The sequence below is a fragment of the Pteronotus mesoamericanus genome, unplaced genomic scaffold (assembly GCF_021234165.1).
Source record: "Pteronotus mesoamericanus isolate MK-2021 breed Mesoamerican mustached bat unplaced genomic scaffold, CSHL_Meso_final scaffold_174, whole genome shotgun sequence".
NCBI classification, from domain to species: Eukaryota; Metazoa; Chordata; class Mammalia; order Chiroptera; family Mormoopidae; genus Pteronotus; species Pteronotus mesoamericanus.
Genome location: NW_026555309.1, coordinates 7,749,280 through 7,771,215, shown reverse-complemented (window position 1 = coordinate 7,771,215; position 21,936 = coordinate 7,749,280). Strand labels below are relative to the sequence as shown.

Here is a 21,936-nt window from a genome sequence, read left to right as displayed (position 1 = left end):
CACTAAATCAGTTGTTGTATATACTCCCTTAATAACTGGTTAATTTTTTAAAGAGACAATGCATGTATTTGCATTTTAAAGTAATGAAGTACAATGAAATCCAAGCAACAGCAACAATTGTACTTTCCTTCTTCTCAAGAGATTTTGGGCTCAAGGGAAATAGCCAACTCTGTATCTCTGCAATATATCATCAGCAATCATTTTTCTTCCCCAGTTCCATCTATATCCTGGCACTACCTAATTTAGTTTTGAATCATAAGCAGAAACTAATAGCCATAGTGATTATAATAATTATATGTTAGATTTATAAAACAGCTTTCCTTCCAAGAGTGCAAGGCTCTCAGAGCCCTGCAGATGTTCCATAAATACATGTCTTCTAGTAAGAATCACAATGAGGTCATTTCTAGATGTTCTCAATATTGCTGTCAAGCTTTGTGGACCTGCCTGACCTGTATGCAATTGAAAAAGGCCTCTGCACACCGTGACTTCTAGGAATGAACTCTCACAGTGTTGTCTCTAGGAAAGGAACTCTATAGCCAATGTGACTTGATGAGGAAGAAGCCCCCCTGTTTAAAAAATGATTGGAGTATATACGGCATATCAATTAATCAACAGGTAAATGCTAATAGAGCAGTTAATACAATCTAGAGATAGGAAAACATAACCTGAACTCGATATTTTTCTCCTCATGTCTCTAAACTTTAAATTGCTAAATGCCAAGACTATGCCTTGCTTAACTTTCAGAGTCAATACCATAACATGTTAGAGAATTATGTTTTTATTTTTGTCTAGATACTTTTAAGGTGATACTGTTTGAACTAGGAATGAACTATTTTGGAAGATGCCATTTCTGTGATTTTCTATAAAATTTTATACTATAGTTTTATACTATACTATAATTTCCTGGAGCTACAAAGGACCTGTGAAGTACAGAAATGTCTACACTGCATATAATACAAGGTGTGTCGTGGGACAGCCTTATGCCTCTTTCAATATCACCCTTTGGGCTGGATTAGTATTGAGGTACTTCATTCTTAAATTGATACATTAGCATGGTCACCAGCTCCCTTCTTTTCTCCCCTAAGCAACTTTCACTGTCATTGGAAAAGACTGACCTGGGAAAACATTTTGCAACAAAACAATTAGCCTGTGATTGCTAAACAAGCTTCAGTGTATTGACCCACTAAAACAACCAAACAAATAAATAAAACTTCAAATAGGGTTCATACATGGAACAGCCATACCTGGTGGACTCCTGCTTGTAGATGTCAATGATGTTTTCCACCAGCAGGTTCCTCTGAAGTCCATATATCCCATGTCTGTCCAAAACCACTTCATGCCTACAGGACGGGCAGCGGAATCGGCCCCCTGATGCCACGGTGGTGCCGCCTCTCGTGGGCAAGTACGGATTAGAGGCCTGTTCTTGCCAAGCAAGAAAAGAGGAATTGAGTAATGCCACAGGTAGCCTTTCTGAGACTACTCTTCACTCTCTGTTACTGCAAACAACATCAACTTCTACTTTAAGGTTGCCGTAAGATAATCCCTTAGGGCCTTATCGGCAAGTGACCCTAAAACACAGAGCCAGCACTCACCTACAGACAACTGCAACGTACCGTTTTCAGCATGAGATGACTTTTCCATCCAATGTTTTCATAACCCAAATTTCCAGCCAGAAACGGAAACATTAATATCTTGGATAGTAATTCATTTACAATTTTGAAACAGATTCCATTTTTTAAAAAACAAATGTGATTCTTAGTATTGAAATAAAATTAGATTGGGGAATAAGAGGAGGCTGACAGCAAAGCACAAAGCAAATCATTAAAACTTTTTTGTTTTTCTTCAAAATTAATGCAGCTTTTTAAAATTTTCTAAAGGAATTCACCCCAAAGCTAAGCACTTGATTCAGTGGAATCTTTTCCACCCCTACATTCCAAACAAACCTACCTGGAATATATCACTGGCACATTTCCTACACAGGTTATGCTGACAGGGGAGAATAACCACGGGCTTCGTGAACATCTCTAAGCATATGGGACAGATGAGTTGCTTCTCCAAGTTGTCCATAGTCTGCTGCTCTTTGGAAAAAGACTTATAATTCAAGGATGCGCTCATCTCCTGGCCGTCCCCGTGCGCACTGCCAGGGAAAGGGTGCTCCGAATGGTCTCTACAAGTGTTTCCTGGAAATAATTCCAAGGCTTGTGTGATCAAGTGTCCTTCATGTTTCTTTTGGTGGAGGACATTGTTTCAGGCCCAGGTTCCGAGTGGGAGCCGGAGCTGTTTTTAGCAGCTGGGGTCATGTGACGGAAGGCTGACTTGTCCATATAAGCCAGTGACAGGAGGACAGATTCTGACAGGTGACAGAGAACAGGATCCAACATTCCTGCGCCAGGGAGTGAAAAGAGTGAGTGGCAAGAAGGATTATAAACCCCATTTAGACAGGGTTGTGAGGAGAAGGAGGTCGAAGCAGGCAGTTGTCAACAACAAATGCGAAGGGGCATGCTGTGGAGTCACTGAGCCTTCTGCCCTCTGTGAGTCTTCAGTAAGGACATGGTGACAGGTTTTTCCAGGACTGGGAAGAATGCATCCCAACCAACAGTCTAACTGTATAATGAATACCATTTCTGTCTCGAGAGTTTAGAAAGTGAGTTACCCAAAGCAGCACCATCATATCATCTTAGGTGAAAATAAACAAGACATGTCTTAAAAATCATTATCCTGGCTTCACAAGGGCAATCATCTAAAAAAGCTTGCTCAATGTTAAATATTTCATCTTTGGAAGGGCTGTGGTATGGGAAACATTCTAACTTAAAAACTGTTTTCAAACCTTTTCACTATAAAAGTGTTTACCAAGTAAAAAAAAAAAATCCAATGCCAATGGATGATTCAATTATTTTTACAAGGCTATGTGATAAAACTCTAGTATGCTCTTTTCTGTTTTACACTGCTTTCCCTCTTCTTTGACCTTCTTTCATCTTGTACGCCCACTCCCACCCCTACACACACAACCAAATACAAAGAAAATTGGTCAATCTTTAAAAGGTGCAACAACTATCAATAATGAGGTAGTAACTGGCACATGGGTTAGCAGAACCATTGTTTCATTTTGACATATGACAGGTGACAGACATCAGTGCCATTGCCAACTGAAGTGAAAATGAAGTCCTGCTTCTATACCTGTTCCTTATCTGGTCTGAAATACCTACTCCCTTTTGCATTTGCTTGATCCTCCAAGTCAATTTTTCAAATGACAGTTTCCCTGGTGGTTTCTGATATTCTTGGTCTGCTCTGGAGTCATAAACATCAGTTCCGATATTTGCCAGGATTTTGTGAAACAACTGTTTCATTAATACAAGGGGGCACCTATACAACCTAAAATTTATTTATTAAAAAATGTGCACTTATTTATTTGTACCTGTTTCAACTTCAGTCACCTTCAAAAAGTACTCTCCATTTGATGCAATACACCTATCAATATGTTTTTCCCACTGCCCAAAACACTTTTTGAACTCGTTGATTTTGTTGCCTCTTAGTGCTTTGGCCATTTTTTGTTTCATCTCTTCCACATCAGCAAAACATTTCTCTTTGAGGGGTTTTTTTCATCCAGGAAAACAAGCAAACAAAAAAAGTCATTCAGGGCAAGATCTGGTAAATAGAGAGGGTGGGGCATAGAGGCCTTGCAGTTTTTGGTAAAAAAGCGTGGGCAGGTGCACTTGTAAACCACCCATCATGAAATGGGCAAATGCATTGAAAGAGTCTTTAAAAACAATTCACTGAGGCTGAATACAGCCTCTCACAACAACACTGGCGGGTACACTGATACAAATGGATTTCTAGAATAGTCACCTCGCCAGGGAAGCCTGTGTACTGTGAGGGGCCCACTCTCCAAAATATAATTCTGGGGGTTTTTTGGGGGGGGAATCCCCTTCATATATATATATATATATATATATATATATATATATATATATATATATATATATATATATAATAAATAATATATATTTAATTTTAAGTCAGATTAAAAATGAAAAAGAAAAACATGTCTTTTTTAATGTGATGAATTTTCAGTTTAATTTCTCCTTGATTTTAAAAATCTCAAATAATGAAGATATTTTGTTTACATATCCCTGGTGTACACTTAATTACAGTAGAGACTAGGTTGTTGTGACTGGTTATGTGTGATCTTAGTGCTGTGTGCGCTGAAAGCTTATTGAGAATCTAAAAAGCTCCATTAACTAATAATAAGTTATATATATTCATAAACATTGCAGTGATCTTTGGAGAATTTTATTATTCCTTTCAATAGCTATTGAGCAACTATAGTGAAGAAGGGAATTGGTGAAATCTTTTTACTGCATTAATTCAGCTCAGTTAGCCTGGGCAGTTAATTGTGTTTATCATTGCATGGACTATGAAGCTCTGAGCACAATATGAAAGAAAGTTTCTACTATAAAAGACTTTGCAACCTAAAGAAAATCACTTAAATTAATGATATACATTGTAGCAGAGTCTATCCTTCTAAAAGGAGTTTATTCTTTCAAAACACATTGTTTATCATGTCTTTCCACTGTGCCTGGCCCTGGAGATTGAAAGACAAAATAGACACAGGTCATTGTCCTCAAGGAGCTCAGTCTAACATTAGAGATGGGGCATGCATATACAGAATCACGGTACAAGAAAACGTGTTATGTAGGCGCACAGGATTTCAGAGCTGGAGGAATTAGGAGGGCTTCATGGGTGCGGTAGCATATGAATTGATCCAGTGAGGGTCACAAGTGGGACTTCCTAGGAGAAGGCACAGAAGCAAAGACAGTGAGTTACAAGAGTTCTGGGAGTGCTCAGAGTGTAGGGTGCTTTGGGCTGGAGTGCAGAGCATAGTTCTGGCTCATTGGCAGACCATGCACACCAGGCTAGAGTTTTTAACACTTAATAAATTAGGCAGCAGGAAGTTGTTAAAAGCTTCTTAGAGGGATGTTTCCATGAGAAATGTGCATTGGCTGGATTAATCTCACATTGGTGGTTGGGAAGATAAGAGTGACAGTGACCCGGCTACGGACCAGAGGGGAGGTTGTTGCCAATAGCCTAAGTGAGAGGTCGCAAAGCCCGGGCGCCAGGCAATGGCAGCGGGGAAGGAAAAGAGGAAATGGACTCTGGGTCAGCTATGAAGGAAGAATTCACAGAGATGACTCAGATGCTGAGTGTGAGCAATGAGCCATGTTGTGGTGAGAGGTTACACAGTGAGTCAGGAGACAGGCCTGTTCTGCATTGATGTCCGCCTCGCTTTGTGGCCTCAGGGAACTGAACTCACCTAGATGGGTTTCACTCCTTTTATCTATAAGTGAGTGTAGTTCATAACCTAATTTTGTAGAATTTGTAGGGGAGAAAAACCCTCTGAAATAGTATTAATTTTGACATTGAGAATCCCCAATTTGATTATTTGATATAGAGTTGATCCCATCCTCTCTTCTTTTCCCCTGTGCTCCTTCTTGCTCTCTCTGCCTTTTATATTTTTTTTCCTAGAAGTACCCTTTGAGGCTAACACAGGAAACCAGCAAGAATACCATAGGTATATGAGTGAAATTGATGGGTAATAATTTCCTTCTCCTCTTCAGCTGCTTTTCTCCATTCCTCCATCCTTCCCCCTCTCAGAGACCAGCAATCTACAGGGTGGACAGAGGAGTTAAGAATGAGACATGGGAGAAGCACCCTGTTCTAAAGAGGAACCAGAAAATTTTAGCCCACCCCCAAATCATTCATACAGTCTGAGAGACAGGTAGAACTCTAGAACTGAACTAGAATTGAAGTCAGCTTCAAGTGACTGGGATTTGAAGTGGACTTTGGGTCTCCACAGAGCCATGAGAACCAGCCTAGTCTCCTGAAAGTATCCTGGACTCCACAGGAGTGGTGCACAACTTCCTCCCCTTTTCTTAACCCACACTAGGACAGGGGGTTGAAACCAATTTGGGCCAATTAGTAGGAAGTCCTGATTGCCCCTCGTGCCTGAGTTCCACCAGATTGGGGCGGGAGTATGTTTAAATATCGAAAGACTGAAGCAAAACTACCCCTTCCCTTACCTCCTCCAACAGTTTCCCAATCCCCAAAATAAATCAGAGGAAATAAGGTGGGTCCCTAAGAACCTGGGTAATTCATCAAACAGAGGACTTAAGGTCAGATAGAGATAAAGGGAAGTAAAAAATAGATACAGTTTGGAGCATAGAACTGAGGTAGAGAGAGTACAGCCCTGGTGGAAGAGAAAACAAGAAGAATCTCCTTACAGCAAGGACTTGACTCATGACATCTAGAAAACACTTAACATTTTCCTTTGGTCAATATTGTCAGTCTTTTCAACTTAGCAGTCTATCTGGAAATAGGCCATGTAGAAATACGATTTTTTAATTCTTAATGGAAAAAAATTACAAAATCTAAAATTAAAGAGAAATGAACTACCTTGAAAAGTACTTAACAGAAGCCAACACTTTGACATTTCTTTCATTAGTTTGCAAACTTCTGACTAAAAGCTTTTTTATCTTGATAATTACTCCTTTTCCAAATCTGTTGTTTATAAATTTTACTTCATTGTAATTATCACTGAGGAAATGTTTGAAAATTAACATATTGTACTTTTCTCTGAACATTCCTTAGCCAGAAATAAACAGCGACAGTACCAACAAGTAGCAAATATTTTAGCTAAGGCCTTCCCAGTGTCCCTGTCTGAACTCCTTAGCTTGGCTCCAGGTCCTCAACTCCATCCTCAGCATATACAATTCTCTCCTACCTCCCCTTCACCCCAGCCTCCTAATTGATTACTTTGAGTTCACTCTTGCCTCCTGCAATCTGTTTCTCATGTGTCTCTCCCTATTTAAATCCCATTAATAGTCATATTGTCCCTAGGATAAAGATATTAATCTTCACTGTGGATCCCTAAGGTCTGATTTGGCCCTTACCTATCTCTCTGACCTAACTGTCCAACAGGAATAAGATGTGAGTGACATATATGATCCATATATAAAATTTTAAATTCTAGTAGCTACATTGAAAATTAGGAAAAAATGGAATTAATTTCATTAATATATAATACTTAACCCCCAAACATATAAACTATTATCATTTCAACATGTAATCAGTATTTTAAAAAATGAGCTATCTGTAAATAGAGATAATTTTACTTTTTCCTTTCCAATCTAGAGGTCTTCTACCTCATTGTTTATTGCACTACTAGAAATACCAGAATGGGCATTCTTGCTTTGTTCCTGTTCTTAGGAGGAAAGCATTTATACTATTAAGTATAATGTTAGCTGTGTGCTTTTCACTGATGCCCTTTATCGGTTTAAAGAAGTTCCTTTCCCTTTCGTGTTTGCTGACAGTTTTAAAAATCAGGAATGGATGTTGAATTTTGTCAAATACTTTACTGCATTTACTGAAATGATCATGTGGGTTTTCTTCTTCAGTCTGTTTACTATGATGAATTAATGTTGATTTTGGAATGTTAAACCACTCATATTCTTGGAATAAATCCCACTTGGTCATGAATTCCATTCCATACCCAGGTTTCTGATCTGAAGACCTTGTTTGAATTCTTTCTCACTCATCTTCCCTAAACATGTGTTCTCCACCTGGATTTTGGGCACATTCCTTCCCATTCTTTTGCTTTATTGTGCATGTTTTGTTCTTTTAGTCATTTATAGTTTCACTGCCAGTTCCTCCTGTTAGCCAGCTAGAACACCATAATCCCAAAATTTGGAGTGTATCATCTGGTAAAAGCATCGTTTTTCCTACTTTGTAATTCATTTTCCTCAAAATGATGAGGGTATATTTTAAGCAAATCACTTATACATTCCATTGAAAGACTTTGTTGAAAAGAATAAAATGACATAAAAACAGACACCGTTCTTAAAAATGAAAGATATACCAAAAAAAAAATACAGCAGGATGTACATACTGGTAACAAAAACGTACAGGTTGCATAGAATCCTAAAATGAACATTGAATAAAAGAATGATCATTTATTAATTGTAATACTCAAAAAAAGATAATGTCTTTGCCTTTAAAAGATTTATGCTTCGAGTTTGGAACTACAGTATGGTTTCAACAGATTTTTTTGTAGCTGTATTCTAGAAAATTAGGATAGGGAGAATTTATGGCCAGAAAAGCCTTTGTGTGTGTTTTGCTCAATTTCTGAATTTTTCAGTGGGTGTATTTGTGTTTTTGTCTTTGTTTAACAAAATAGACTACAGTCAAGGGCAACCCTGTATGCAGGGTCTGGTACAAATAACACCCCTTTTTATTACAAAATCTTTTATTACAGAATCATAAGCACTAAATCATGTAATTCTGTAACACAACAATATTACACTCAAGCACACTGTGTGACATTTTAGGTGAAATGTTCAAATTAAAACTATAAATTATTACACCCATATTACTATCCCACCAACCACATTCTAGCAGGCCTTACTTCTGCTGCACCCTGTATAATTTTCCTCCAATGAATTCCCTTAGTGCTGAACTCTCTTTAACTTTTCAGTTGTTTCCCAAGAGAAAAATGGCATTAGAACTCTCTTCCATCAGCAAATCCTGGGTTCAGGGTCTTTCTCTATTGGGTCACCTCTCAGGGACCCACTGCCTTATACTCTGATTTGCTCACAGCCACTGTACACCACTGTATACAGTTGAGATGGAGCAGAATAGTCCTTGCTTCCAGAGCTCAACAGAAGTTTAAAGTAGTCGGCGCACTTTTCCAAGTTCTTTGTTTTTTGTTAGTTTTGATTTTTCATCTGTCAGTTATTCTAACTGTGGACAGCTTAGTCCTGGATGGATCACTGGAAGAGCAGCCATCAATCAGAAATTACAAAGGAATTGAAATGACAAGATGTGACTGCAATGTCATCATTTTAGGAGAGAAAAAGAACCAATCTCCTCAACTTCCCAAAGTAAGTGTGTCTAAACTTTTAAAACTGTAAGGGTTAACTGCCAGCACTAATATCCCTTGTCCGGAAGTTTTACAGAACAGCAACTTCAAACTTGCCATACTCCTCGGTAGAAAGAAAAATGACGATACCAGGCCAGAGGAAAAACTGGAGGATGCGGGCATCGATCCCGCTACCTCTCGCATGCTAAGCGAGCGCTCTACCATTTGAGCTAATCCCCCACTGGCTCTCCAACCTTCTTATCTCTTCCCCTAGAGAGACGTCAGCAAATTTAGTAACGGTTACATATTTTTGATCGGATTCCTGAACTTCCTCATAACTGAAATGAAAGCAACAAAACAGACACCTCTTCTTCGAGCCGGAATCGAATCAGCGACCTAAGGATGACAGCGGACGTACATCTACAGTCCTCTGCTCTACCAGCTGAGCTATCGAAGGGAGCGAGAGAGTAACCTTTTGACTCTTCTCCATAACTTTTAGACATTTCTTGCTTGTGTGCTTTCTACCGTTTCTCTCCTGACTTCCAGGTCTCCTGAGCGCAAGATCTTCCTCGCGGACCTCCCGCCTCCTCACGGCAGCCGGCAGCCGCAGCGATCGCTTTGGCGCCGGCCCTACTGGAGGCTCTGACGAGAAGGTCCGAGGCCCCGGGGAGCCGGCGGCCTGGCCATGCTGGCTTTCTCTGCGTGGCCCAGGGGCTCGGGAAACACCAAGGACCATTTAGTAGCAAGCACCGGGCTCTGACCTGGCAGCTTCCAAACCGAGCGCAGGCTCGCTGCCGTACTTGAAACTTGGACGGCAGGGCCCGCTTCCGGGGTCGGCAAAAGACTTCACACGGGAGCTGCTGCTCTAAGCCTAAACTGGAGCTAAAGTGCTAGAACTTCCGACTATTTTTGGAATGTAATGTGTATTTTAAAAAAAAAACAAAAAACAAAAAAAAAAACCGCAAAACCTAAGTCATACACTGTTGAGGGGGGGGAAAAAAAGAGTTGTCTCCTTCGAGCCGGAATCGAACCAGCGACCTAAGGATGACTTGTGAAATGGAAATCAACTACAGTCCTCCGCTCTACCAGCTGAGCTATCGAAGGGACGAATAGCCAAGTTTCGCCTCCTGAGATTCAACACGTAAAAACAAGAGCTCGTCCAATTTTAGACAGGGATAGATTTGAGCATGCGTAATCCAGAGGCGGGGGTCGGGGGACGGGCGGCGATCCGCGCCTGCGTCGTTTTACGCGTGCGCAGAAAGATAATCTGACTGCTCCGGGGAGATACTGACCGGGCGTGAAGCCCCCAACTCGAGTGTCGAACACGTGTGGTGCCAAGAGCCGGTGACTCTGACGCCCCTGCTGCATGCCTGTGCCACTTTTCCTTTACTGCCGCGCGTTGTGGGAGGGGATTGTCTGATTAGGCCTCCTTACTCTATGGTTTGTATACCCCTCAGTTGCCATCCCTTGGAGGGACCAGTGGCACAATGGGTAACGTGTCTGACTACGGATTAGAAGATTGTAGGTTCGACTCCTGCTTGGCTCGGCTTTTTGTCATCTCAGGGTTTAAAACCGTGGATTATTTTAAAACAAATTTCCCCGCTCCTTTCCAGAGGCTCTGAAGCACTAACCCGAGCCCAGGCCTTCGCAGGTAGGAACCTGTCAGTGTGAGCAACATGATTCCCGTGACAAAGCTTGTTCAAAATTCTGAGCAACCCGCAGTGCAGCTCAAGTACTCGGGTCTTGTAATATATTTGAAGACAGCAGTCACTGTTACTAGAGAAACTGCCCCCACCCATCCCCGACTGTGCAGATGGCAAGAAGTTAGTTATTTACATTGATTTTTTAAAATCCGAATCCTGTTTTATTTATTTTAAAGGTATTGAGCTCCTCTTTGGTTGTAAGCATAGCATATAAACCATCCAATTACTTCGGTTCTGCCCTCGAGTCTTTAACCAAGAGGGCGTTATATTGGTTTGAGCAAACCGAATCTTTATTTTGAAATTGTATTGATCTATTTGTGGGAAGGAGTTTAGAATTACTTCTTAAAACTCTGCAAGTAAGAGAGCAATTCCTAAAAGTAAAAGCTTTAATAAAATTCGGTAAGAGAGAAGTTAGGAAAAGAAAGTGTGAAGTTAGAGGAAGGGACTGTTTTTTTAAAGTGCGAAAGTGGTTTCCTTAACGCTATACGAATATGGTTAAAAGAAGCTAAAAATTTAAGAAGGGGAAGCACAGACTATGTGAACAAAATAATGGTGGATTTTATTTGTTTCCTAGTGAACATTTTGCCATTTTTCACATGTAACAGGCTAATATATCTTTGAAGTTACATAGTGTTTCTGAGAGTTAACTATTTTGTGGGAAGTTGGGGACATATGTTATACCCCTCCCATCAATTTATAGACAGATGCCTGTAAATTAGGCTAATAGAAAAGAGACTCCATCTTTTTTGTGCGTTTTCATTTTACAAGGGTGGCAAGTAAGGCATTTATTATCCGTACAGGTCACTGTCATGGCCATTGTTGCACTGTGGCAGAAACCCTGGCCTGTTGGTGTAACTCCTTTCTGATTGCACCCTTTACTCCAAAGGCCAACCAGACCATAACAACACATTCCATGAGGAGAAAGGTGGTGTAAGTTTTCTGGCTCTCTACTTGTGACAGATCCGCACAGTTAGTGTAAGCAAGAGGGACATTTATTATAAAAATACAGTGTATCTCAGGGAAACCAAATATGAAATAAAATTGGGCCTTATGCTTTTTTTCTCAGTGCCTCTTAGGTTCTCTTATGCTCTCTAGTGCACAGAGATGAAAATATGGTGCTGCATCCCCCAGAAGTTCCTGACCTTTATCCCTCAGAGTCTATTACTATAAATTTAGTATTTGTGTCCCCTCAAATTCATGTTTTGAAAACCTAATGCCCAATTGATAATATTAGGATGTGGGGCCTATGGGAGGTGATTAGGTCATGTGGACAGAGCCCTTATGAACAGGATTAGTGCCCTTGTAAAAAGAAGTTCCAGAGAGATCTTTCCTCTCTTCCACTATGTGAGGATACTGTGAGGAGTTCAAAAGTCTGCAAGTGGGAAGAGGGTCTTCACCAAGACCTGACCATGCTGGCAGCCTGATCATGGACTTTCAGCCTCCAGAACTGTGAGAAATAAATATTGTTTATAAGCCACTCAGTCTGTGGTGTCTGTTTTGTTACAGCAACCCAAACAGACCAAGGCATCTATCAACTAGAGGTTTACTTCTGTTTCTCAGTCCTTACTGCAAAACTCTTCATTGTTCTGGCATCAGTTGGATGCATACTCTTAACCCTGAAATGTGTCTCAGGATCAGGATTACATTAAGCCATCAGGGTGGCTTGCCTCTAGCCTTATTTTTAGGAGCATATAATTATATCTCCTCCTCCCTAGGATCCCAATGAAGAAATAATAAAGATATACAGAAAGAAAAAAGTCTTTTGCAGCATGGAAAACAACATGAAGTACAATCAGCAAACCTGAGATTTTAATTTCCATGATATGGAAAGCAAATGAGATTGTATAGACACATAACCTAGAATGGAGAAAACCACATCTCAAAATGCACATTCTAGAAGCCAGTAGAAACAGAACCATTCTCCCCATGAAGCTCCCAAGAGGCTACAGGAAGAGAGGCAGCAGCACAAAGATCAGAGGCCTACAACAGTGTGCAGTTGCTGCATTTATCCTCAACTTGAGCTGCCTGGAGAACTACTTAAGCAGAGTAAATTTACCTGAGAAGAGCCCATGGGGTGAGTATAAAGCTGGGGAGAGAGGCAGTGTAGAATCTAATAACAGTAGACATGGAGAGAAAGAGCGGCCACTCAGAGTGAGTCCCTCCTTGAATTGGCAGTTTGGGGGATCTTGGACCAGCATGGCTGTATTCTCTCATGCACCATTAAAGCCTGCTAGGGACAAGCAGGCTTTCCCATTTATGGAGACAAATTTTGTAGATTCAAATCAATATAGTCCTTTATTCATGAATATAAGTAAATGTCTACCAGACACCAGAGAGGAAGCAACAACTTAAAAGAAAGAAAGTCCATGGTGAACAAACAATATAACTGATCAAGGAGGAAACAAAAATAACAAAAGGAATAGTACAGACTATTTTTTAAAATGCTAATTGATATCATCCGGGACATCTAAGAGGATATTGCAGCAGTAAAAACCAGAATAAGGTGTTACTGAAGGGAGCAACAAAGAGAATAATTGAGTTCTTGAAAACTAAAAGTGTGATTGCTGAGGTGAAAAACAGCACAGACATGGCTAAAGATCAGATTTGAAGTTATAAAAGATAGAACGGAAAATGTCCTTCAGTACACCAGAATACAGAAAACAGGAAATATTAAAGTGAAAGCATGGAAAATAGACCCAGAAGACACAATGCTTATCCAGCCAGTTCCAGAAAAAGAAAGCAGAGATGATGCAGGGAAAGGAATGGAAGAAAGACATTAATCATCAGAGTGAAAGGGACATCCAAGTAGACTGAATGAAAAACAACTATGCCCGGTCAGAGCCTAGTGAAATTTTAAAGCATTGAGGATAAAGATGAAACCATAAAGGCTTTTAGAGATGGGGACAAAACAAACAAAATAAAGGCTAACTACAAAGGATGGGAATCAGATTTTTGAACAGAGTTATCAGCAATACTGGATGCTAGATAACAGTAGAGCAAGACCACCAAAGTTCTGTGGGGAAATAATTTTGAACCTAGAATTGTATAACCAATGAAAGTAGCAATCACATATGAAGACAGATAGTTCATGCTTGCAAGTTCTCATAAATCCAATGAAAAACTTAAATCTAATGATTTCTTTCTGAAACAAATTAAAAATACTTGAGGATGTTATACTGATTGGATTCTTCAGTAAGCAGAAGCTGACAGAGAACTAGAGTACAGAATTTTACTGGGGAGTAACATCTGTGAATGGAAAAGGGAAGGACACGTATTTAGGTAGGGATAGTAATTAGACAATGATGCAGACCTGACAATCTCTGCTAGCCCCCTTGATAGCTGCAGAGCAATTATTTCCCTTTTGAGGAGTCCTGAGTTGGGCAGAAATGGCTAGGTCCTCCTTCCACCACCTTGTTCAGTCACTGGCCAGAGGCTGGTAACCTTGGACCCTGAAGGAATTAACACCCGGAGGCTCTCAGTTAACCTTTCTCCTTGCAGCTGGACATTAAGTCCCTTCTTGAAAGGAAATCTAACAGCTAATCTCTGTGGCTGCCACAGATGTACTTCAGCAAAACAAAGTAAGAATCCAAGAAAGAGGAGTACACAGGATTTAAAAAAAGGCGGGGGCAGGGGGGAGGAACCAACTGAGGAACTCAAAATAAATCCCAGGTTGACAGTGATGCAGCAAGCCAAGAAAGCAATCAGGACAAAGTTGAGGGGGGTCAGGGGTATGGAGGGAGGTCTGAAGGCTCTGAGAATATGATTTTTCAAAAAGCAAGTGCATTCTTCCACAATAGTAATAGTGATTTAGGACCAGGAAGACATTAGAGACAGGATAAAAGTATGGCACTTTTCTCAAAAGCAAAACAAAAATAATTAGGAATTTCTAAAAAGAGAGAAGAGAGAGATTTCTAAAGAATTCATGGTCCAAATTAAAGCAAACTGAAATTTGGCACAGTTTTGAGAAATCGATGACATGTGTTACAGGCTAACTTGTGTTCCCCCACCCAAATTTTAATATTAAAACCCCAACCCCCAGGACCTCATAATGACTGTATTTGGAGATAGGGCCTTTAAAGAGGTCATTAAATTACAATGGAGTTGTTTGCATGTACCCTCAGCCAATAAGATTAGTGTTCTTATAAGAAGAGATCGGGACACAGGAAGAAAGAGGCACCAGATATGCACACATAGAGAGAAGACAATGTGAATGCATATTCAGAAGATGACCATCTGCAAGCCAAGGAGAGAGGCCTCATAAGAAATCAAACCTGCCGACACCTTGATCTTGTACTTCTAGCCTCTACAACTATGAGAAAATAAATTTATATGGTTTAAGCCACTCAGTCTATGGTATTTTGTTATGGTAACCCTAGCAAATTAATATAGGGGTGGTAAAGAAACAGATATTTGCTTTATTTTCTGCACTTTTCGGTATTGTTTACATTTTTGTTTAACTGTATATAAATTATTTTGTATAATGTGTGGGGCATATAGTCAAGTAATTGTCATCTAATACAGTATCTAATAAAAATTGTTTAGAAATGGAGGACCTGATACCCAAAGATATGAAATGACTTACCTTCAGTAACAGAGTTGCACAGTGGCAGATGAGATCTCAGATCTTCTGAGTCACCGGCCAGAACTCCCTCCTTAGTACTACTTGGTCTCCCTGTCCCCAGTTGAACACTTGAATTAGACAGATGACTGCTGGACTGCTTCCTGGGAGGAAGGAAGCTGAAAGGTGGCTTTTGATGTCAGATTAGGTCAGACAATGACTAGGATATTATAGGAGTAACAGAATGTTCCATTTATTAAAGGAAAAATCTCTTATCTCTAGAACCAAAGATCAAATTCCTAGAATTGATTTTGGGAGTGGTGCTCCCAAAAAGATACCCTGAGGCTTGAAGATAAAAGCCATTGTTTAGTTGAAAGGTACATTACATATATGCAGATGGAAGAACTTTCAAGTTCTTCCTTTTGGTTGAGGAAACCATTCTATAGATCAGGAATCTCTACCAAGAAATACTAAATAATAAGTAAATGAATAAATAAATTCCTCAGGATGACCCTCTGATTGGGGAGTAGGGCTCCACTCAGATTTATGGATTTCTCATCTGTGGCTTTCTGTAAATTTATACTGTGTCCAAGAAGATATTTATGAGAAACCAGAGATTGTCTCTGAGATCAGAAAGGGAATCATTCTGCAGGACTCTAGAGGAGGTACAGTTGATTCTTGTTACTTGCAGTAATTAGGTTCTATGAAGTCACCATAAACCCTAATTTAGTGAATAGGGAATTATTGTTCCTAGGAGAAATACAGGGCTAGGTTCCTGTGAGCCTCTGTTCACATTTTCATTTAGTAATCAATATATACCTATATAATATGTGTTTCTGTTTAGACACTGTGTTTAACATATATTATTGATTCATTAAGATTGAACTCACATCCAACAGAAGCTATCTAACATACATATTTTCTCCCTAAGGTACATTATAGCTTCTCACACTTAGAAACACTAGGCAGCCCTTCAGCATTATGCCTTTAAACATTTAACACAGTGAAATCACCAACAAAACACACAAAAAAACAAAAAACAAAAACAAACCCTGTGGCACTTGTTTACAGTAAGAAAGCTAAGATAAGAAGACAGAGCATTGCCTTGCCCAATCTTAGCTGGGAAACTCGAATTTCTTGTCATTCTGTGTATGTCTGTGAATGACTATGAAATAAATTTTATCAAGCAGGCAAACTTGAAAATATGGAATCTGTGAGTAATGAAGGTTGATGTGTTATTAAGTCAAACTAAATCCTCAATTATATGCCAAATCACTACATCAAAAGATTTTTTTTTATTGTTATTTTATTACAGGTATCCCAGTTTTTCCCACTTTGCCCTCCTCTGCCTAGCCAACCCTCCCACCCCGGCTCCCACAGTCACTCCCCACACTGTTAAAGAAATCCCTAGCCCCTCACCTCCATTAAGAAGGTTAATAGGAGCCATTTGTATTACAGAGAGATGAGTGACCTTGGCCAAGTTACTTAACCATTCTGTGTTTTCGCTTCTTAGTCTGGAAAATAGGGAATGATAATAATGGTGATAGCACTTGTCCTATAGGTTGTTGTATTAAGTGAATATGTAAATATAAAATATATAAAACCAATATAAATCTCTTAGAGCAGTGTCAGATATGAAGCACTACAGCTGCTGGTTATTATTATTCATTTCACATATTTTTAATTTCTGAAATTATAATACTCCTGGAAAATGACAGTTTAGTAAATAGTTAATGTATACATATATACAAATAAATCATTCAAAAAAACTTTAGGAAAACATTGAAATTTCATTACTGAAGTGAAAATCTGCCCTAAAAAATTTCCCCCAATTATTCTTCATCAGGAATGAAAATGTATTGTAGATGAAACTTTGTCTGAAAAGAGATGAATTTGGATATCTCAGGAGTGGAGATACTTGGACACCAGAGCAGATTACTCAAAAGTAAAAGGAAAAAAGCAACCCTCACTAGGTAAGATCCCCTCTTTCTTGACCTGGTAACAAGGCTCTCAGGCACTGGAGAAGCTGATAACTGGATTATTAGCTATCAAAAAGCTCAGTAGGCAGTCCAGAAGTGAACAGAATGTGTTAACAGATGTCTTGTTACTGCTGATTTGATTCTAGGAATTTAGTTTTGCTTCTTGGGGACAGCCCTAGAACAGCGTGAAAATTCCAAAAAGTTGTTTCACACTGAACATGTTTAGGTATTCTTTTGGAACAAGGCTTTTCTCAAAAATGGCATATGTTGTGAGAATTAATCAACTAACCAATAAGTATTTATTAGTTTACTACTTTGTTTTTAGCTCTGTGTAAAATACAGATGTAAGATATATTGGTAGTTCTGGAAATCATTGCTAATTTGAGCCATCTACAATTTGGAAATGGATTTGTTTTACAGAAACTGGTTATCTAAACATAACCTAAATTTTTGGCCCTTTGTAGTCTAGAATTGCTGAGGACCGAAATGAAATTAATGTGACTTAGGTGTTCAGGAAGGCTGCAGGGTGGAAAAAGGGGACTTTGGGAGAGGATGACTAGGTTATCTCTGCTTGGAGGACTGATGTCCTGGGAATGGGCGATTGTCTTTATATCGGTGAGAAGGGAGGGCAGGCTGCTGAAATTTCTTAGAAAGATAACTCTATAATTGAGGCAGAGGCTTGATTGGATTTCAAGCTAACATATTAATTTTTGCACTAATTCAATGCTAAGCCTCCCTAAAAACTAAGGATTCTAGTAGTTTTTGTGTTTCTAGGAGTAGGGATTTCTCTTTTCTATGACAGGTCAATTTACGCATTTTACAAATGTTCCCCAGCTGTCAATCCCATGTCAGGCATTGTTTTAAGCACCAAGGATTCAGCAGGACACACAACACAGACAAAAATCTTTGCCTTTGTGGTGTAGGAGACAGACAATAATCATGATAAAAAGTATGTTGTTGGAAGGTGTAAGAAGAAAAAAATAGAGAAGGGGTGAGACAGGAATATTATAGGCAGGGCGACTGGTCAAGCCTATGGAGAAATGCCATTTAAGAAAAAATCTGAGGGAAGTCTCCATGTTCTAAATTAATCTAATTCTGAATCAGAGCTGTAGTTTATCATGGTAGAAAATACTTTACCTCAGCCAGGTTTTGAGAGTCCCTCCCCTTCCTTTGGTTTGGGAGTCCGTAGGGGTTTATGTCTCTGTCCTCCTGAGTTTCAAGCCCCTACTCTTGCCCCAGCCTGTTTTTTCCTAAGGTCTCAATGTCCAAACCTGTGTGGTTCCTTTGGGGAGCCAGATGTGGGCACAGGAATCTTTCATTATGGCTGCAAAGCTGCGACTTAATTTTGTCACCTAGGCATCCTCATGTTATCTCATCATAGAAGCCATCCTCTGTAGGGAAAAGTCTGGGCTACTCTGGGAACCCTGCCCCGTCTCCCCCACAAAAAACTCCCAAACCCATCTTTAGTCTAGAGGCCACTCATGATGGGGGTACTTGTCTTCCTCAAATTTCAGCACACACCTTTCTGATGGCCTTTCTAACAGCCCAAGCTCCCCAACAAAAGCCTGGGTGGTGGCTTTCCAGGCGTCTGACTATCTTTGTTTCTAACCTCTAAGGCTATGCTAACAAGAGAGTGACCTTTTTAAAATAAAACCCAGTAGGAGAACCTTCATTCCTTTGAGGCTTCTAAACCACTAAGGACAAAACAAAATTAATGTTTCAATAAATTACCTTTCTATACATTCAAATAATGAATGTAGTCACTATAAATTATTGCTGTTTGTCAGTACACTTAGACAATTGTTTGAAAAATACCTTTGTTCCCCCTTTGCCTATTAGCATTGTGATTATTTATGTTTGAAGTTAGGAAGTTAGGGTAGTAAAGACATTCTTTTAAGAATATTCTGCTACCTGGACTAGTTCTAATCTTTCCTCCCCCACAAATTGCAGTGGATTTACAATAGTTCAGTTTATCTAAAAGACTAGTAAATGTTTAGGGAGAGAGTTGACAGTGGTGAGCAGAGAGATCAGGAGACTAAAACAGAGAAATGAGGGTCAAATGGAAGAAAGGTAGAAGTGGGAAAAGGAAGGAGGTGCAGGAAAGGAGATGGAGTACTGAGAAATAGGGAAGAGAAGGGATGATGGAGAAAATGAAATGAAGTTAAAAAGACTCAGGATGAAGGAGTGAATAAAAAAGAGGAATATAGAGTAAGAAGGACAATGGTAAAACAAGTGCGGAGCACTGATTCAGTGTTAAACTTCTGGAGGTGAGAAGTTTGACATGGTATACTGGGCTAAAGTCAGCGTGGTGATAGGGCTGTGTTTCTTCCTGGAGGCTCTAGAGGAGAATCCATTTCCTTGAATTTTTCAGCTATTAGAGGCTGCCTGAATACCTTGACTCTTGATCCCTTCCTCTTCCACCTTTGTCCTATTTCTGACCATTCTCTGATATTCAGTTGCATTTTTCTTGCCATTCTCAGTAGTCACACCTCTCCCTCTCTATAGCCAAGAAAGGTTCTCCATTTTCAAAGACCCATGGGATTAGACTGAGCTCACTTGGATAATCCAGTATCATCTCCCTCTTTTAGGGTTCTTAATAATTACAATGGCAAAGTTCTCTTTACCATTACAGGTGATGCATTCATGGGTTCTTGGAATTAGAACATGCACATCTTGGGAGGTCAGTATTGTGCCTACCACAGAAATGATGCAGCCTTAACTGGAACACCCCTCATAGATCAAAAGATCAGGCAGTGCATTGCTAGGTAAGTGTATTTCCAGGCTAGGCTATGTCAAATCTGTTTTAGCCTATTTATCATTTGAAATAGAATGTCATTTATTATCCAAGAATTAAGAAATACATATTTTGGTAAATAAAAATACATATTTTATTATATTCTAAGGAAAGACAGCAAAAAGTAAATGAGGGACCTTGGAAACTTTATGTGAAATCTCCTATTCCAGTAGCCTGGAGACCAGGATCAGGTAGTAAGATGCTGAAGTGGGTGATTCATTTGAGCCTGCATGAACCAGGGCCATGCCACCATTGCTAAGGATCATGGGCAACATGTTTCTTCTTTCCTTGATGTTTCTCTGCTGAGATGCTTGTGGATTCAGAATGACTGCTGGTGATTCCAAAGGACAGTGCCTGTTGACTCCAACAAGATGTTTAAGTGGCCCCTCCTCAGGTTGAGTTCATCCTTGTTTCTGTGTGGCTAAGGGATATTCTGTAAAATTAATTTTCTCATTCATAGGCATTCATGTGCTTGCATTTGCCATACATCATTGTAACTAGAAACTAGCCCTTCATGGGAAATATCGGTCAGGATGCACTCAGGAATTTAATTCCACCATCTGATTCTGAATCTGATTCATGCCCTGTTCTCATGTTAGACACTCTTGTACCAGCTCTCCGGGCAAGCTGGGAGCAGAAGAAAAAAATTCCATGTGAGAGAGAAAAATGAGGTCTAGTAGAGAAAGAGAAGATGAGCTTTGTTAGGTGAGGTTGTTACTAAAAAATTGACCTGACCTTTGCTGATTTCAGTCTTCAGGAAGGAAATGTAGTGGTTTAAATTATCCACAGGTGGGGCTATTTCTCTCAGAGTCTGAGCTCCTCACTGGGGCTGTTAGTGTTGGGTATCTTCATGAGTCTTGTTTGGTGAGAGTTTATATACATAAGGAACTCTCTTTACATTTTTCTGTGTGGATCAACATATACAAATTGATGTAACCCTACCTTATATTTGTTAAATACTTGACTTTTCAGAGTTCTTTCACCTCAACTCTTTAATCTGGTCTTACTGAAGTAGTTAGCAGGAACTTAGAAAGTTTCTTAACTTTTACACCAGGACTCTTTCTACTTGATTATTTCTATTTAAAAAAGAATTCCAGTAACTCAAGAGTTAGAGCAGAGTTTTAATAACATCAGAACAGTTAGAGGTATCACACCAATTTTCACAAGGTATATTTAACTTCGATTAACTATAATTTGGTGGTGGGGAATAAGAAACAAAGGAAAAAGAAAATAGCATTTAATAATATCATATAAAAACATAACAAGATCTTGAAAAATGCAATGTTACGTGAAGATCTAAGGAAGACCTTGAAAAAAAAACCACTTTTGCTGCTGTAGTATTCAGAAAAATAGCACATTGTTTCCACCACATAATGAATATTAGTATCAAATAAATAAATGCAAAGATGACCTCTAAGCTTAAATGTTCAACATGCACAAACATAAGCATTTTCTGGTCAATGTAATTAATCCCACCAAAAATGGAGTAAGTGATAGGCCTTTAAAATATAGGCTACAGAATTTAGAAATCTACCCTTTACCTCATGTGATTTCTTTTTTTTCTTTAGTCAAGCTAGTCTAGGCCAGTTGTGCAAAAATTATTTTTACTTAAAAATTGTCAGCACATTGTTTGGGGCTGATGTGGGCTCAGAATGATTTTCTGGATCATTTATAACATTTAACCAGGTTAGAGTTTTGTTTTTGTTTTTATGTACATCTAAAAGTACACACGAAACCTGTTTCTTCCTGGTTTTACTTGTCATTTTTCAGTAAGTTAAAATTTTAAAACTTTCAAACATATGTTCTTAAACATATGGTTTGTTTTTTTACCTAATAATTTCTTTCTGCCTCTTGAAATATTTCTGTAGCCATATTGAATATTGATAGGGAAAAATCTCTACAAATGAAAAATTATTCCTACTAAATTCTAATGTATATTTTGCTGATGATATTTATGGCAGATATGATTATTGCATTTAGTTAAATGAATG

General features: G+C 39.2%; 1 protein-coding gene and 3 non-coding genes across 12 annotated transcripts in view; all 4 read right to left on the bottom strand.

The window, feature by feature from the left end:
• TRIM55 (tripartite motif containing 55) overlaps positions 1-2,301 on the bottom strand; it is a 41,430-nt gene extending 39,129 nt beyond the window's left edge. For 3 of the 9 annotated variants that reach the window (XM_054590214.1, XM_054590212.1, XM_054590207.1), the window contains exons 1-2: positions 1,948-2,301; positions 1,245-1,417 (exon numbers count right to left, since the gene is read on the bottom strand). In XM_054590214.1, the coding sequence (XP_054446189.1) occupies positions 1,245-1,417; positions 1,948-2,115 (341 nt within the window). In that variant the 5' untranslated portion in view covers positions 2,116-2,301. The remainder of the gene's footprint in view (positions 1-1,244; positions 1,418-1,947) is intronic. The other 6 variants (XM_054590217.1, XM_054590216.1, XM_054590208.1 and 3 more) reach the window with 3 other exon arrangements.
• A 6,777-nt stretch (positions 2,302-9,078) lies between these two features.
• TRNAA-AGC (transfer RNA alanine (anticodon AGC)) lies at positions 9,079-9,151 on the bottom strand. Its single transcript has one exon. It is a non-coding gene; the product is annotated as a tRNA-Ala (tRNA).
• Positions 9,152-9,279: 128 nt separating this feature from the next.
• On the bottom strand, positions 9,280-9,368 carry TRNAY-GUA (transfer RNA tyrosine (anticodon GUA)). Its single transcript is given in 2 exon segments — positions 9,280-9,315; positions 9,332-9,368. It is a non-coding gene; the product is annotated as a tRNA-Tyr (tRNA).
• Positions 9,369-9,921: 553 nt separating this feature from the next.
• On the bottom strand, positions 9,922-10,015 carry TRNAY-GUA (transfer RNA tyrosine (anticodon GUA)). The gene is made up of 2 exons: positions 9,979-10,015; positions 9,922-9,957 (listed from the first exon to the last, which is right to left on the bottom strand). It is a non-coding gene; the product is annotated as a tRNA-Tyr (tRNA).
• Positions 10,016-21,936: the final 11,921 nt, after the last annotated feature.